The sequence below is a fragment of the Haemaphysalis longicornis genome, unplaced genomic scaffold (genome assembly GCF_048455015.1).
Source record: "Haemaphysalis longicornis isolate Haplotype H1 unplaced genomic scaffold, Haemaphysalis longicornis Haplotype H1 scaffold_1, whole genome shotgun sequence".
Lineage (NCBI taxonomy): Eukaryota > Metazoa > Arthropoda > Arachnida > Ixodida > Ixodidae > Haemaphysalis > Haemaphysalis longicornis.
Genome location: NW_027526203.1, coordinates 275,077,844 through 275,096,858, shown reverse-complemented (window position 1 = coordinate 275,096,858; position 19,015 = coordinate 275,077,844). Strand labels below are relative to the sequence as shown.

The 19,015-nt window shown below is 45.9% G+C and overlaps 1 protein-coding gene across 2 annotated transcripts in view; it reads left to right on the top strand.

Moving 5' to 3' along the window:
• The window catches only part of LOC144146221 (rap guanine nucleotide exchange factor 1-like), a 66,612-nt gene that overhangs the window by 12,328 nt on the left and 35,269 nt on the right, over nt 1-19,015 (top strand). Inside the window, exons 5-7 of one of the 2 annotated variants that reach the window (XM_077678188.1) lie at nt 10,135-10,235; nt 11,870-12,106; nt 17,876-18,128. In XM_077678188.1, the coding sequence (XP_077534314.1) occupies nt 10,135-10,235; nt 11,870-12,106; nt 17,876-18,128 (591 nt within the window). The remainder of the gene's footprint in view (nt 1-10,134; nt 10,236-11,869; nt 12,107-17,875; nt 18,129-19,015) is intronic. The other variant, XM_077678196.1, reaches the window with a different exon arrangement.

Genomic DNA, 19,015 nt, shown 5'->3' with positions numbered 1-19,015 from the left:
GCACGCGCGCCCACACACACACACACACACACACACACACACACACACACACACACACACACACACACACACACACACACACACACACACACACACACACACACACACACACACACACACACACACACACACACACACACACACACACACACACACACACACACACACACACACACACACACACACACACACACACACACACACACACACACACACACACACACACACACACACACACACACACACACACACACACACACACACACACACACACACACACACACACACACACACACACACACACACACACACACACACACACACACACACACACACACACACACACACACACACACACACACACACACACACACACACACACACACACACACACACACACACACACACACACACACACACACACACACACACACACACACACACACACACACACACACACACACACACACACACACACACACACACACACACACACACACACACACACACACACACACACACACACACACACACACACACACACACACACACACACACACACACACACACACACACACACACACACACACACACACACACACACACACACACACACACACACACACACACACACACACACACACACACACACACACACACACACACACACACACACACACACACACACACACACACACACACACACACACACACACACACACACACACACACACACACACACACACACACACACACACACACACACACACACACACACACACACACACACACACACACACACACACACACACACACACACACACACACACACACACACACACACACACACACACACACACACACACATTACCCGACGATTGCTCACGCAATTCGAGTAATCGACCCAACGGAAACGCACAATGGAATCCCCGTCAGCGTCGCATCACACCAGGGTTTTCCCGCAAGGGGAGGTGGGCGTAATTTTTTTTTCTTTTTTCAATTTATTGTGCCGATGCCAGTTTTCTGATTGTGGGTAGCTTTGAGTGGTAAGTGTAATTGGTATTGTTGTCATCATTGTTACAGTCTGCTGACATCTTCACTGAGCGTGCCAGTGTTTGTATTAACCATTCAGTGTTTGTGTGCTTCGATGGGCCTGTGGTCTGTATCTGTTAACCCATTTTTTCGGGTAGATCTGGTAAAGCATAGGTCGTCTTCTCTAGCCCAATGCAATAAAGTTAGCAGGCAGCTCACATTTCTAGCCCGTTAGAGTGTAAAACCAACCCCATACACAGCCGAACATATTGGGGAGGTATGTTGTACGGCTTCTGCTGAATAATTATAAAAGTAGGGTGCCTCGATGCCAGCGCTGCCATGCAGGGTGGAGACACGCTTTGAACGGTCCCGTGCCGTCGCTATTGGGTCAAAGTGCTCAACGCGTTGTTCTTTCAGATGCGCCTGCATCTCATTCACTCGCCTTACGGCGTTGTCCGCACCCCTTCCCCTACACTATAAAAAAAAAAATAGTTAGCGGTGCCCGGTTTCGATCCCACGACCCTGTGGGCGGAACGCGAGGTACGTACATGGTGCTCTTCCCACTGCGCCACAAAACCGAGACAGAATCAAATGCTACAAACGCGCCTTATATCCTTGACTCATTCAAACTACGTCAAGAAGCTACCAGGAGTGAGACAGCTGCGCATATTGCGCCTTTCTGATACAATTCCATTTTCCTGCGCCAAGCTGCTCCGAAAGCACGAAAATGGCGAAAATTGCGCCAAACTGCTCCAGAAGAGCCTTACCGGCACGCATTTTGATGCTCATGTCAGCTTCGGCGGGGACGAAAGCCTCCAGCATCCCGGTCACCGCTTTTATCGTCGGTCAATTGCAAACACAGAAATTGCACAAATAGAAAGACTGAAACGAAGCAAGCGATAGCTTCTAAAACTCGATTCGCTTTCCGTCCGGGTTCGCTGAAACGGCCTTCTCGATTAGGCATCGCTGTGGCAACAAACATGGCCGCCGCCTGATCTGGCTGCTACCAACGCGCTCATTGCGCATCGCCGATATTTTCCCTGGTTTATGTTACGCTATCAGCTGGGTTCCAGTCTATTCATTCTATCTGTTGTGGCTCTGAACAGTGACGTTAACGCGGGGATATGGTTTGAGATTTGTGCCAGATTACGGGAAGTTGCGCGGCTCGAAAAAAAGTTCATTGAAATGTGGGGCCTACGACTTCGGCGTGGTTTGTCCTTGAGTTGCGAAACGCGGTGGGCGCGTCTATAATCGGGTTCGTGAAGTGAATTTTTTGGCTCGTTATGGTGTTATAAAATGCTGAAGTGTTGCTGTGCTTCGAAGCGCGATCGCGAGCCTCGGGGATGGAACGGTTGACACGAAAGTTGCGGGCTGTGCTGCGGCGCCGCGACCTGTTCAGGCAGCGCCCAATAGCTGCAGGACTACACTGTTGCCCTAGAACGCGACTATAACGCTTGAAGTATGCAAAGTAAATTTAATGCCAAAATCTAGGTGGCTAAACAGTAACGCTACTCAAATGACCATAGGGTGAACCTGCGCCCCGGTGACTGAAACAGGAAGGCTGGTTGGGCTATGCGACCGTTAGCTCGAAGTTGCTCAACTGTTGCCGTGACTACAGTCGTTCGTACAACGCAGCCTGGGATTACAAAAATAATAATTTTAGCGTTAAAACGGCAAAAAAAAAAACGCCACAATTGCGGAGCCCTTAAATTTGATAAGAGGTTTAGCAGTCCGTCTGTTCCGTCTTTTACGTAGTTACCGTGCTGACCGGGACTCGTCTGGGCACTTAGGCATTCGTAGCGGTAGGGGGATTAGTTCCGCGGGCCTGCCTTCGCCTTGTCCGCGCCTCCTCGCCCTTCCGCGCGCGCAGGCGCAGGCCGGTCCCGGCAACCCGGTAACAAAGTAACCAACAGAACAGACGGACTGCTAAAACTCTCTAATGTTAACGGCAGTTTTGTTGTCAGTGTTGCGTGCAGCCGCAACACATCACCAGTTAGGAAAAAGGTAGTGCAGTTAGTACTTTGTGATACTCTTAAAAACGCTTTCAGGTAAGGCTGTTTCAGTGTTCTGTGTATTCAAAACTGATTGAAATGTGCACTTGACCCTGCAAATAGCTGAAATAATGATGTTTTAAGCTCACAAGACGGTGTATTAAATCTCCCTAACTGCTCCAAATCAAGATTCTTCTGCTCCAAAACCGAAATTTTGCTGCTCCGAAATCTGCTCGCAAATCTGTTTGGGCTGTCTCACCCCTGAGCTACTGATACAACGCATGATGGGGCAATGATTAACACTTGCAATAAAAGAAAAGAAGCTCCCACTTACAGCAACAATGATGGAGTAAAGGTCATTGCGACAGCGAAGCCCCAAGCATACCACTTAGAGAGATTGACCAAGATTGGCCAATAAAACATAATAATAATCATAAAACATAATAATCATACGCGTTCCCGACACGTTTCACGCGATTTCAGAATCAATCCAACGGAAACACCAAGTGAACCCCACGATGCGTCGCATCTACACAGGGTTCCCCTCGCGGGGAGGTGGGCGCAATTTTTGTTTCCCACAAGACCCAGCAACGCGAAACTGATAAGGTGATTCAAACTTCGTCAGCAAACCGCGTTGCGGCGATAAGTTTACCGCGGTTTTGATACAATGACTTGTTGCGGCGGCGAGCGAGTGACCCAAAATGGCGGCGGTTGCGCGTGAATCGAGGCACCCTATATAAAAGCCTTGTTACCTGCTCTGGTTGCATTATGGTTAAGGTGTTCCTGTTGCCTATTACTGCCATCACCACAATTTCATGTGGGCTAAACATGAAACTGCCTGCCTACATAAATTTTTTTTGTGCACACATGGGTTATAAATTGTTACCGGGGTCTAGAGGACAGAAGAGAGCTGGGCGTGGGATTTCTAGTCAATAAAAGCATAGCTGGCAACATAGACGAATACTATAGCATTAACGAAAGGGCAGCAGGTCTTGTAATTAGGCTCAATAAGAGGTACAAGCTCAAGGTGGTGCAGGGCTACGCGCCCACATCCAGCCACGACGACCAAGTAGTGGAACGCTTCTATGAAGATGTGGAATCGGCAATGGCTAAAGTAAAAACACAGTATACCGTAGTTATGGGGGGACTTCAATGCTAAAGTAGGCAAGAATCAGGCTGGAGACAAGGCAGTTGGGAACTATGGTCTGGGCTGTAGAAATAGCAGGGGGGACCTACTAGTTGAGTTTGCAGAACGGAATAACCTATGCATAATGAATACCTTCTTCTGTAAACGGGAGAGTCGGAAGTGGACCTGGAGGAGCCCGAATGGGGAGCACAAAAATGAAATAGACTTCATATTATGCGATAACCCTGGCGTCGTGCAGGATGTGGAAGTGCTCGGAAGGGTAAGGTGTAGTGACCACCGCATGGTAAGATCTCGAATTAGGCTACATTTGAGGAGGGACCGCAACAAGCTAGTATGAAAGAAGCCGATAAATGAGCTAACAGTAAGACGTAAAGTAGAAGAATTCAGGATCGCGCTGCAGAACCAATATTCCGCCCTTAACGAGGAAGCCGAGCTTACGACACAGGAAGCGAGCGACAACCTTACACGCATTATCACGGAGTGTGCAGTAGAAGTAGGGGGCACTATGGCTAGACAGGATACTGGTAAACTTTCACAGGAGACGAAAGATCTAATCAGGAAACGGCAAACCATGAGAATCTCTACCGCAGCTGACAGAATAGAACTAGCCGAGCTCTCGAAGTTAATCAATAAGCGTAAGACCATTGACATACGGAAGCATAATATGGAGAGGATCGAATACGCTGTAAAGAACGGAGGTAGCCTGAAAGCAGTGAAGAGACGTCTTGGCGTGGGGAAAAATCAGATGTATGCACTTAAGGATAAGCAAGGCAATGTCATCACAAATAGGGATAAAATAGTCACAGTGGCCGAGGAGTTCTATAGGGATCTGTACAGTAGCCGGGACATACAGGATAATGCCGAACGAGACAGTAGTTCAGAGGAGATAGACATCCCACCAGTAACGACCGAAGAAGTAAGGAAGGCTTTGAAAGAAATGAAAGGGGGCAAAGCACCTGGTGAGGATCAGATAACAGCAGACCTCTTGAAGGATGGCGGAGAAATTGTACTTGAAAAACTGGCAAACCTGTATACGCAATGCCTAATGACCGCAATGGTACCGGAATCCTGGAAGAACGCGAACATCATCCTAATCCATAAGAAAGGCGACATGAGGGACTTGAAAAATTATAGGCCGATCAGCTTACTGTCAGTCGTCTACAAGGTATTTACCAAGGTAATCGCTAACCGAATCTCTGCAACCTTAGATTTCAGTCAACCTAAAGAACAAGCAGGGTTCCGTAAAGGTTATTCAACAATGGACCATATTCACACGATCAATCGGGATAGAAAAGGGTGCTGAGTATACTGAACCCCTATATATAGCCTTCATAGATTATGAGACAGCATTTGACTCGGTCGAAACCCTAGCAGTCATTCAGGCATTACGGAACCAGGGGGTAGATGAGCATTATGTAAGAATACTAGAGGATACCGTATTTACCCCATTCTAACGCGCACTTTTTTTTCGGAAGAATAGCCCGAAAAATCGCATGCGCGTTAGAATCGGATACGAAACTGAAACTGCCGAAACAGCGGAAATTTCGTACCACCCATCGCCATCTCAAGATGGCGCCAAACCTTTTAGCGACGAGTTTTCAGACGCAGGAAGCATAGGCGCCTAGGCTTTTCTATCGGCATTCTCACAAATCGTCAAATCGTTCCACTTGCACGCTATAGCAATGGCAGCAGCGGCTCTCACGTGTTCAAAACGAGCGGTAGGCGGAAGCGTGCGCCTCTGGAGAAGCTCGCGGGATGGGCCTGCGAGGCGTGGGCCACGATCCCATCGACCATGGTTGAACATTCGTTCAGAAGTGTGGCATTGCGAATGCGCTTGAAGGCACCGAGGACGAAATGTTGTGGTCAGCGGAGAGCGACGAGGAGTGAGATTGCTTTGGGCAATAAATCGCCTGATTCTCTCGCATTCGTTTGCCTGGGTCAAAAAGTTCCGTGCGCGTTACAATCGGAGGTGCAAGTTTTTTTCGGGTTTTTTTGCCAGGAAAATCGGGTGCGCGTTAGAATCGGGGGCACGTTAGAATCGGGTAAGTATGGTATCTACAATGGGTCTACAGCTACCATCATCCTCCATAGGGTGAGCAGTAAAATACCTATAAGGAAGGGTGTCAGACAAGGAGACACAATCTCTCCATTGTTATTCACAGCATGCTTACAAGAAGTATTCAGAACGTTGGATTGGGAACAGGTGGAAGTAAGGGTTAATGGAGAATACCTCAGCAACCTCAGATTTGCTGATGACGTTGCCTTGCTAAGTAACTCGGGGGACGAATGGCAAAGCATGCTTTCCGCACTGGGCGAACAGAGTAGAACCGTGGGCCTGAAAATTAATATGCAGAAAACTAAAGTAATGATCAATAACCTCGGGACAGCACAGCAGTTTGAGATAGGTGGCGAGGCAGTGGAAGTGGTAAGCGAATATATCTACTTAGGCCAAGTTGTGACCCCAGATCCCAACCATGAGGCAGAGATAATTAGAAGGATCAGAATGGGGTGGGGTGCATATGGCAGACATTCTCAGTTAATGAATAGCAGCCTACCATTGTCGCTGAAGAAGAAAGTGTATGACAGCTGCATCTTACCGGTACTCACCTACGGGGCAGAAACTTGGAGGCTCACTAAGAGGGTTCAACTTAAATTGAGAACGACTCAGCGGGCAACAGAGCGGAAAATGATAGGTGTAACATTAAGGGACAAGAAGAGAGCGGAGTGGGTTAGGGAGCAAACTGGTGTTAAAGACATATTAGTAGAAATTAAGAAGAAGAAATGGACGTGGACAGGGCATGTAATGCGAAGGCAAGATAACCGCTGGTCATTAAGGGTAACAGAGTGGATCCCTAGAGAAGGCAAGCGTTGCAGGGGGCGGCAGAAAGTTAGATGGGCAGATGAGATCAAGAAGTTTGCGGGAATAAATTGGTCACAGTTGGCACAGGACCGAGATAATTGGAGAATAATGGGAGAGGCCTTTGCCCTGCAGTGGGCGTAGATAGGCTGGTGATGATGATGATGATGGGTTATAAATTTGTTTAATGTTGTTTGTTGCAGTGGTTGCTTATAATAGTCGCATGTAGTTCACTCATGGCAAGCCTGGTAATATATTTGGATAAACTGCAAAACTTAAAATACTTTCAATTCTGTTCGGAAAAAGCATTGGAAGGCTCATGTTTGCATAATTTATTTATTTGTTCATTCTTTCTTAGATTGAAACCTGCTGCAGCCTGCTAAAAAAAGCTTAAATCATGTTTTGCATGCTTAAGCTACAGCTGGGCTATAAGGCACACCTTAGCGGAAGGCTGCCGGGTGATTTAGCTTGCCTTGGAACCTTAAAGGTGCACCATCTCCATCTTCTGCTTCAATTATACAAGCGGCTGCCGTGGCTGGGAATAAACTCATGTCCTACGATCACAGGAGTGAGGGCAACAAAATGGAAAGCACCGATAATCCATATTGAAATGACAAAACACTCATGAACTTATTATAAACACTTCAGGACATCAAAAGATGTCCAAACCTCTTGGTCATTCATGTCTAAACTTTGCTTGGAGTTTGGATTTTATGGTCTAGTACGTTTAACACCAGGATTGGCAGTTGCACTATTATTTCAAAGTGCAATAGAATTAATTTTTGCCTGTGGGGCGGCATCTTTGCCTGTGGGGCGGCATCCAGAATGCTCGTCTTCATGCCGCTCATAATAGTGGTGCCATCTACTGTGCTGAAACAAAACGCCTTGCTCTCCCATGCACTTGTGCCAAGCATTTCGTTTGGCACCAATCAGTGGCAAGAGAATGTCAGCTCGTATATGTGGTACATGGTATTTTAAACTTTAAACAAAATCAGTACAATCAAACCCAAAGCATAGGAGATAGGACGGAAAAAATTACGCCCACCTCCCCTCGTGGGAACCCTGGTGTGATGCGACGCTGAGGGGGGTTCAAGCACAAGCGGAGAGCAACCGTCGACTGAAAGGCCGCCGGAGAGCGGCACACCGGTTATATGCGCAGCGCGCCTGAAGGAGAGGAGACCGCGGTGAGAGAGAGTACTGCACATGCGCAGCACCGCGCGCAGCGCCGCCCACCGGCGGAGTGAGAGCGCGCTGGGCTGCACACCCGCAGATGTTGAGAGAGTGTGTTCGCTCTCACCTGGGCACGCACCGGCGCCAGTGCGTCTGCCGCGGCTATGACGCAACACAATCCAACACAACCCACTTTAATCCAATCCAAGCCAGGGCAAGCCAATTCAATCGAATCCAATCCAATGCCCCTCGCGAGAGAGTGTTCACTATCGGAGAGGAGAGGGGGTGAGCGGAGGAGAGTGTGGACGCCGACAACGGACGCATGCAGGAAGGACAGGGCCGCCAACAAGAGATGCTCTCAGCGTCGCATCTAAAAGCGAACAGCAAGTTTTAACCAAACAAAAAACGCCAGAACTGGGTTAGTGTTTGGTGCACTACGTAGTTATTTGAACTTCAGTGGTAGTACTTGTGTTGCTAGTGCTATTCTATCAGCGTGGCGGTAGGATGTTACTCCGCAGTCAATGAGAAAAGAGGAGCCACCTAGGGCAGGGAGAAGGCTACGGTGAATTGGCAAGCAGCAAAAGAATGTGTTTAGAATTTTTTTATTTTGTAATATTTTTTTCACAGCACTTACTACAAAATTTATTGTCTCTGTTTCCTTTCACAGAAAACTTGTAGATAGAGGTTGGAATTAATTGCTTTGTTGTAGCTGCTATTTCAATAAGCAGAGTGCCCATGTACTCTTTTTTTTTTCCGCTAGGTTTTTTACCTTTTTTTCCTGTAAAAATTTTCTGAAAAAAAAAAAGGACATTACATGTTTTACTCATGGTTTGTTTACGCACATTGTGCTGCATGAAAGACGTTGTGGGTTCTCTTTTTGTCCAGGGAGTAAAAATGCAAAAATTTCTATTTCTACTAGAATTTTACGCATCTAAAAGGGCCTGAAGGGTTCAAATTAATTCCTGCCCTCATCTCGTAGCGCAGGTGCAACTATGTCGTGTAAAGACCAAATTTAAAAATTTGGTTTGTTTATGAAGGATGGTGCCACTGGGTAAATAAAAAACTTTGCCACAATAATTTGCCCCGTTAACGAATGTGCAGGTGGATTTAATTAGCTTTCTTAATGCTAACTTTTGGTATATGTTCCAATTGGGAAATTACTTCTAGCGGAAATGTAGATGAGTGGTGTTGTCTGCTTTTAAAGAGAAAATTCGACGTCAGATGAAAGTGCTTGTACATTTCAGTCTTCATAGCACAGGAAACAAGGACTATACACTCTAGCATGCGAAATAAATTCTGTGACACAACTCAAGCAATCCCATGACTTCAACAGGCATTTACTTTGAGGCTACCTTTTGGGAAACTGGCGTATTGCTATTTGTGTTTTGCTAGCACTTGGCTTCACAATTATGCTGTGTCTTAAAAGTGTGCTCAGGTCATCCCCAAAATGTGATTCTCGCTTCAAGCACCAGAGTCACAAAAAAATTTCAAGTGTCATAGCACACAGTCTAACTGATCTTTCTTCAGAAGGATCATTGTTAGTGCTCCTGGAGTGAAGCAGGTGCTATGCAATTCTAATTTCAGTGGATAACAGTAATTAATTACAGAGTTAAGTGGGCATATTTTTGTGATGGTTATTTTCTTCCCAGCCAAGGCCCTTTAGCATACAGCAAAAGGGATGGGCAGTGTGCTGTAATTTGTGTTGCAAAAAATTCTGGGCATAATTAAAAGAAGTACTGTATGTGAACAAAATAATATGCGGGCAGAAATTGTACTGTAGATCACTTAATGATTAAGAAGTTAAATCCAAGGCCAGAAAGAAATAATGTGAAGGTCAGCTAAGTTGACATGGAGTTTGAATTATAATGTAGAACACTTTTTTTCCTTCTCTGATTTTGGGTAGCATGAGTAACCGGTGAAGGAACCTTTTCTTCCAGGCCTTGATTGATGTCAGCCAGAAGCAATCCCAAAACAAAGACAAAGGCAAGCATGTTGGTACCACCACACCCAATGGCGTCTACAGTTCCAAAGCAGACAAGTGAGTTCCTGTACTTACAAGTAATCAGGCTCGATTTGCATTAATTGGATCTGCAGCCTTGTGATTATCCCGTCAATGCTTTTTGTTTTGTTTGTTTTTTTCCTGCTACTGTGGAAGAAAAGTGATTACTACTTTAGTGCGAAATATAAGTCAACACTTGTGAAACACCTGCCTCAGTGGCTAAGGCGTGCTCCTGAGCCCAAGGACAAAGGTTCAACCCCGGCCAGAGGGGCCGTTTTTCTAATGGAGGCGAAAAGAGAAAACGACTATTGTCGAGGCTTTGGTGCACGTTAAAGATTCCCCTCCATCCACTGCAGTGTGCCTCATAACCCAGGTGTAGCTTTGGCTTGTTAAACCCTCCCATATTAAAAAAAAAAAAAGAAGAAGACATGGTATGGGCAGCTGTGCTTAAAAACATACGGAAATGAGCAGTCATTTCCAGTTAGTGTTTTTTCCCCCGTCTTGCTCTGTACACCCGCGGTTCCAGTTTTATTAGTAGGCCGTAGTCATATGGTAGCTCGACCACGTGTGCTTAGCAGAGTCTACGGAATGGTCCCAGTCTGAACTAGTTGGTACATGATGCTTGGTGATGTGCCAGCTAGATTGAGGGACGGAGGCAAGATGGTGGAGCTGCATGCCCTGCGTTTGGAACAGACACAGTTCAGAGTTCAGTTTCTGGTAAAACCAGTACAGCTGACAAAAATAACTTTGAGCCTCAAACAAAGGAACACTGCCGAAAGGTTTCAGCAGAAGTGCAGATGAACGAAAAACTTTTCATTTTGTTTTGTCAGGTTTTTGCTGAAAACAGGGTATCTTGGTCCAGTAAAGCACAGTGTTCTTCTGTGTTGGCCGCAAGGCTTCTCTTCAACCTCGAACAGTGTTGTCACAATATTGCAGGCTGTAAATTGCAGCAAACCATAGTGAATGCGTTGCAGTTGCAGACTGGGAACTTGGAGTTTTGTGTTGGTGATACAAGTTCCGTTTGAGGTCATTTTAGTGCCACCGTAAGAGTGGAAGCAAGAATAAATTGGTTGCTTAGAGGTCAACAAATAACGCGTAACTAGTAGTAGTAGCAAAACTTTTATTTGGGGAAGGGAGGGCTAAAGCCACTTGGTGGGGAAAAGGTGTTATGATGAAGGAGGGAATTACACGGGTTGCTTTAACTCCAAGCACTTTTTCTATTCACTGACAGTTTGGAGTCTTCACCGGGGTCGTCCGCTTAACTAGAGATCAAGTTTTGGTTCAGGGAAGGGAGATTGCTTTGGAGGCCTCTTTCAGCTTCAAGGTTCCAGCTGCTTGGTTTAATTGGTGTTTTATTATGCTGCAGAATGCATGCGGCTGAATTTCAGGAGGTGGGATGTTTTCTCAATCACTATCTTCGTTTATTTCTGACCCTGTAAATCTGATGTATGCAGTGGACGTTTGTTGCGGAATTGTGTAATGTGCCCTCTAACGTAATTTTGTAATAATTTCATTGTGATGGGCAGAGACTGTCGGTGTGCTTGGCGGCGAAGGGCTGCTTGATTTGCAACAGTAAGCAAGTGTAAATGGCCACAGCTAATGCGGTAGCCGTGCCCGCAAGGGCCTGTGTTTGGGAGGGTGAGGGAGACCGACGTGCATGTGCTGGTTGACAGCAACAGCCACCGCAACTCTCTGCCGGAGCTGCCCCTGACGCCGCGCGAGCGGCAAATCCTGGAGTCGACCCGCATCCCTGACAACAACGGGGCGGCTGCGGTCGTGGTGGCGGCTCCTGCGGCTGCCGCCAAGGGCCCCCTCTGCCACTCCGCTTCCTCTGACAGCATTCTCAGCTCGGCCCTGCGGCCAGACTTCCCGCCCCCCAAACCGCCCCTCCCACACTTAACACCACCCAGGTAGGGGGCCTGGCTGCCACTGCTCTGCTCCGGCCGGGGCGTGCGTGCGGTCGCCTTTCTTTTCCCGACGCACGTGCACGCTTGTCTCTTACTAACGCACGCACAGCACGAGAGAGGACTGCCAGGGCTTAATGAACATCTGACTGCACCTTGGGAGTTCAGGGGGCAAATCCCAGCTGACTGAAGAAGCTTTTTCTTTTTTTCTTTATTTTTGTCGTAGAAGTGATGACTTTCTGCTAGCAGAACCAGTTCAGTTGCAAGTGTAAAATGATGAAAGCCCTAATGTATACAAATTAACCCGAAGTAGCCACCTTGTTTCTTTGCATTGTAGACATTTATGCACACACAGGTTGGTACCAGGTCCCAGCTAAGTTCATATATACTTGACAATTTGAAGGTCATAAGTGTGAAGTCATCAAGCATATAGAAGGGAGAAAAGATAATTGTTGCCGTGAGTTGGGATGCAGAAAGATTAATATGGGAATCACAAAAGGAACTCGAGCTGCACAGTGCAGTAATTCCCCCGCCACTCAAGCACTTCTACCACTCGCATTCACCTTACTGAAACGACTTTCAATTTTAAGCGTGGTCGTCTATGCCCTAACCTTTTAAGATTTGCGTAATGAACGTAGGAAGCTCGATAGTAAAAGTGGGCGCAGTGTCGAAAATGGGGTTAGCCATGCAGCTTTCACAATGTAGTAATGAACATAATTGTGGTGTCTTCTAGTGGACTAGAATGAGAAATGTTAAACAAACAATGAGTTAAACAATTCGATAAACAATCAGAAAATAACTACATAAACAATGACTGCATAAATACGAGAAAGTATGCTCGTGCGAAGTATGGGTCCACTTTGTGGAACAACCCTCTAGCTCTTTTACCGCGACACCTGTCTGAATATACCGTATTTTCATGCGTATAACCCGCACCAAAAATGCGAAAATTTTAGTAGGGGTGTGGACAATAAGCGGGGTTTTTCCTTTAGTGCAGCTTCACGGCAATGCGCACTGTGCCGTGCAGCTCCCACGCAGTAACACTGACTAAGCCTTCCATGGCAGCGAATGCGCAAAACATGCAAGGGCAAGGAAGAAAAAACAAAGACGAAAACTAGAAAAAACAAACAACATGGATGGAACTGAAGAAAACCTTGTGTAAAACAGTAAGGACTGCGGCTCAAGTGGTAGCTCTAGCGAGAGCAGTGAACCTGAATGACTTGTGACTTTCACTTTGCAGTCAGTGTATTCTACTTGCTAAGTATACACTTTTTCTATCTACATAGTATGTGATGTGTTGCTTAAGCAGTAGCTTTGGTGCAGGCTTTCCTGTATCAAATGTGCGGGCAATACGCGAGGATTTTTTTTTCGTTTCCGACGGGCTGAAAGTGGGGGTGCAGATTATATGCAGGGGCGGGTTATAATCGCGAAAATACGGTAGTCTGCTTGCTTCTTGCAGTAATCTGTTTATTTGCAACATCCACGTCAGCTGATAGCCTCCAAGTTTAGAAAAACCTGCCAGGCATGTTTTGAAATTAGTGGCATGTTTCTGTTCGATAGGCTGTGTGCCTGTGTGGCATCCCTTCCTTCCCCCTTTAATTCGAGCTGCATGGCTGAGCACCACCTGCTTTGCTTTCCCAGCAGGTTTTGCTTGCTTGTTTGCTCTAACTTTGTTCTCACTAACACCCCACCCCAGGCTTGCCATAACATACAAAACTGATCGGCAAACCTCTCACCGTCAAAACATATAGTATGCTCACGAATTCTTAAAAGAGTATGTTGTATGCTTAGTGGTTTGTCACAGTTAATTCATTAACTTTGTGTCTGTTTATTCAGGGTTTTAAACATGCTGTACTGACAGCAGCTTTGCTCAAGTTATGTATTTCGGTTTAAGAACCGTACTACTACTCCTGCAACCTTGATGGGCCTCGCATTAGCACCTCACAATTGACCGGGGAAATATGAACAAACAGTCAGTGCCTAGCAGTCGCGAAAGCCCAGGAAAAGTGTAGCGGATGTGGTTTAATTTGATGAACAGCGAAAAAGATTATTAAAATTGATAAGACACAAACACTGCATGGTGCTGGGAGGTTCCAAGTCTCAGGGCTCACCACCTTAGGCGTCGTTGTTATTTCCTTCAAGCAACTGAAGTAGTACTAGCGTGTTGCTTAGTGATTAAAATAGTAATTTCTTGCTTTGACTTTGTGTGATATAGTACAGAAATGAACAACTTGAAAAGGTCTCTTCTCCTGAAAGATGAAACTGCACCAGGCATAAAGTTCTAAAAACAGTCCTAATGGCTTGAACAGCGACTGCTTCAAAATGGCATTGGTCACGGTGACATTAGCCTACATGTTACTACGTTACAATGCTGTCAGTGAGCATAGACTGGACCCAGGCTGTTCCTTTCCTGTTTATAGTTGCTGATAATGCCCAATGAATGAGCATGCATTGAAGTGGTGGTGATGCTGCTGCTGTGTGTATTTAGTGTTTGTGCCTGTAATCTATGTGTGCCGAGCAGCGTGCTCATGTGTTACCGTTTGGTGTGACCTTGTGTATGCATGCCTCGCCCACATTACTGGGCGCTGTAGGGTGTAGCTTTGTTGTGCACCTTACGTTTTTTTTTCCCCTGTATAGCCTATCGCTTTTCAGTTTTGCAGCTACGTGTAAAGTGGCTGCTTTATATTTATATATTTTTTAATCCAGTGTGAACTATGGTAGAAAATATAGAGCTAGGTGCATTACCAAGAGTAAGCTGTAGGTAATTTTTTTTTGTGTGTGTTCTAAAAAATGCAGAAGAAAGACTTGTCGACATTCAGCTCCATCACAGGTTAAGGCGCTAAAAGTATGCCTACTGTTTCCAAGCTTAAAAGAGAATTACTGGGGATTGAAGTTATCATGCCAGGCCAGTATTGTATTTTATTGCGACTAGGGCTGTTCCAGTGTCTTTTTGGTGATTTTCTGTTTTCTCTGTTAGCTACTGAAATCTTGATGTTTCAAGGAATGGGTCAGATGTAATAGAATTTTACAATTGTGTAATCCTAGTTTTTATACATTGCTACCCCATGCCAGACTGCACTTGCTTGGCCAACGTGACAATTCCAACCCAAAAACCACACACAGGAATAAATGTTCCTCTCAGACAATGTATCGGAAAAGGCAGTTGAGTTCAGCTGTGCTCTAACCTAAGCAAACAGTGGGATTTTCTGTTTTCAGTTTCATAAATTTTGTTCTATGTACACCGGCATTCAGGTTCCTTTACTGCATGTGGGCTTCTTCCACATTCTTTGCTACCTGGGCATTGGCGGAAATGCTTAGCATGAACACAACCTTATAGTTGGACCACCAGCAGCAAATTATATATGCATGCACATTAAACCAGAGATTCTGTCCTTTTATTAGTAACTTTATAGGCGATGAATCGAGTATGGTTAATGCAGCAGGCATGACTTAAACAGTAGACTCTCGTTAAGACCAATTTCAGGGTTAAGACGAACGACGCTTTTGCTCTTTGTAACGTACACAGTGCAAAAAACATCTGCTTAAGACAAATTTCTGATAATACAAACAAATTTTCACGGTCCCTTCGAGTTCATCTTGACGGGGGTTCGCTGTACTATATAATTGTACCACTGCCCATAAGTGTGGACCTATTACATATTCTTGCATAATTAAGTTATACCTCTTCAAAATGGGTTAGTTGAAACTACTGTCTGATTTATTTCAAAATCACCTAAAGAAACGTTATTGTTACAATTACATACTTGCCTGACTTGCCTGGTGGATGTACATACAGTGAAAGCTCGTTAATTCGAACTTCAGTAATACAAATTTATGGATAATTCGAACTGTACGATTTGGTCTGGCCAAATCTTTATAGAGGTCTATAAAGATGCTCGGTAATTCGAACTTGAGTAGGTTCTGCCACAGATATTTCGAACTACACGCCACCGTGCCGGCACCTTGGCGCCTGGCTTACGGCCAGAGAAACGCACTCTATGCCTACGCACAGGGCTGTGTGGAACACTGAAGGCATATTAGGGTAAAGCCAATCCAAATCCCACATGGCAGACATTTTGTAAGACGCATTCTTTGCGAACTACGTCGATGACAATGCAGTGGTGTTGACAGATGAGGACATCATATCTCAGGTCCTTGTCGCTGCCATTGATGACAAGGAGGATGAGGATGAGGATGAAGCGTAGTGCGAACGTCTGTTCAGAAGGCATGGTCGGATGGAATGCCGCCTGCCTCTTCTTCAGTTTTCAAGAAGGCGAAGATGAGGCTTTCTGCTACGTTCATTTGCTAGAGCAAAAAGTGCTGACTGTCACCTTTAGGAACAAAATGAAGGCCGCATTCCAGGGCTTTTTCAAGCATCAAAGTGTTGACATGCCCTATTGCTTCCCAACTGCAGGGTACTGTTGGTATTGTTCACTTTCGTTAGTTCAAACTTTCATTAGTTTGAATTGAGATGATGTCTCCTTGCAGTTTGAATTAACGAGCTTTTACTGTATAATTATTTTACACCGGTTGCAGCACAACCTCCATGAGAAGCGCCCATGTGGGACCCCAAAAATGTGCATAGCATCTTGCGGGGCATTTATTTCTGGCCTCGGATAGGGTATTTATTTATAGCTGGATCCATGCTTTGTCCAAATGTTCTTGACAGGTGCCCTCACAAGGGGTGATATTGCTGGAGGTAGACCATGTGTCCCTCCTAAAAACAAATCATCAATTTTAGCCTTAAGGTTATTTTCTTTTATGCCCTGTTGAATCCTACATGGCACCTTGTGGTGTAGAATACAGCTTTATTAAACTCATTAGGGGACTGAAAAGACAACATACAGCTGCGCTTTAATTGAAAGGGTGGGGAATTCCTATCTCACTGTGATTTTGTTCAGTGGGGAAAACTTGCTCTTATCTCTTAGGAATTGATGCTTCAAGTGGTTAATTTAAAAATTACTGACTTACTGCACCACTATGAGGTGTGACAAAAGCCTTGCGGCATGCTTGGGGTAGCAGCCAAAAACAGGCAGTCAATACACTGATCTGACAGCATCGTGAAGTCACTGGAAGTTTGGAATCCCTGATCAAACCTAGTAAAACATTGGTGGGCACTTGAGCGTGTGTGGTCATGGGCTTTGTTGCTTTGGGCAATGAAAGTGACGGGAATCAAACAATGTAAGCGCAGCTGAACTCTGAGTGCCATCTTAGGAAGCAGTGAGTGCAATTTGTTGGCAATTCTTTGAAAGTGGTCATGCCATTGCAAGAGCCACCCAGGAGAAGGCGCAGTGCACCCATAATTTGCAAAGCCACCTGTAGCGTTAGCCTTCGATTCCTGTTGATTCCTCCTATGTTACTGCACTGTACTTGCTTGTTAATTGCCGTGGTGTCACAAATTTAGGCTATTTTTTATTTAAAACACAATGAGCTCCAGCTCCAAAGCCACAAAACTATTTCAATATTCGGTTGATTTGGTCTGGATTAGCCAGTCACGCAAATTGGACGCATTGCATCACAAGACGTATGCGGGAAATTAGTGGGGAGTCACCACCCTTTCTTTTGTTTTCCCTTTTATCTAACCTAATTAATTCACGTTGGTTATAAATGGCATGAGTGGTATTTTGACGCGGCAATCGTTCAATTGGAGGGGAGGTAGGGTGCATGCAAAAGCAGCAACCAGCGGTGGCTGTCAAAACGTTAGAATTCCAGTCCTTAGCCTGTCAGAGTGATAGCAGCCGCTGACAGCGTTTTGGGGTATGTCGTGAACCGCAGAAGCCAGCTGGGGGGTGCTAGCCTGGAAGCGGTGGCCCCTCCCTTACCTCCCAAGAAGAAGTCTGGGGCGCTGAGCTCCAACTCCAACCTTCTGGAGCCCATGGCTGCAGCACTGCGGTCCCCGCTGTTTGGCGACTGGCAGGGCAGCGGCCCCCTGAGTGGGGCGAGCAGCTTCGAATCTTGCCTGCACCACTCGGCCGATGACCTGCTTGGGATGTCTTCACCAGCCGCCTGGACCACCACTACCCACAAGGTTGGTCTCGCGGCTCTCGCTGGCCAGCGGTAAAAGGAAAATCTCAAGGCATCAAACAGCTACCAGGCTAAATCCGCGTTACATACGCCACGATTTTGAAAGGAAATGATATGATGGTCTGCTTGGGGGTGGAAAGGAGCCCACAGCCCAGAGGGGCTGATGTATTAAGTTGCAGTGCCGGTGAATGTGCCTGCCTTGAAACTGTAAATCTATGATGCACCTGCCTGCGCTCTATTCTGAATCCAATGTTGGGCCACCATTCAGCCAAATTAAGAGTTCATGAAAGAGCTGCAACACAGCTGCATGGCGATCACTCAAAGCCAATCACATTGAGATAAATGGCACACGAGGTGTCAGTGAAATGTTAAATGTTTTGCGAAATTGTGAGTACAGTCTCAACGGAAAAAGATTGGCACAAGTGACTCATGACTAGAGCAGAAAAATCTATTCTATTTTCCAAAGAAGGGGTGGCCGGCTGAAAGCGGCCCATCCTGCTGTTGGCCCTGCGATAAACTGGGATAAAGAAAACACCGCTGCTCAAAAAACAAATGAAGTCGCGTCCGCAGCAACGTTGGCGCTTGATTTTACCGATAAGCAATGGGCAAGCTATCATTTCCGATGTAAGCTGTTCGTTGGAGTTCTTTCTGCCGGCCACTCCTTCTTGCCCAAATGGAATGTTGCACCGCATGTCGTGATTTTTCTTCTCCGGTCGTGAGTAGCTTGTGCCAAGCTTTTTCCATTGCGGCTGTACCTGTTGTTTCAGACACTACAGTAATGCAGGTTTTAAGAATGAGTTATTCTGATAATGATGCAGCCCCTGCACATGTCCTTTTCCTTTGCACTACTATATATGTACTTCCCTTCTTTCTTTTTCAAAATGAATTGTG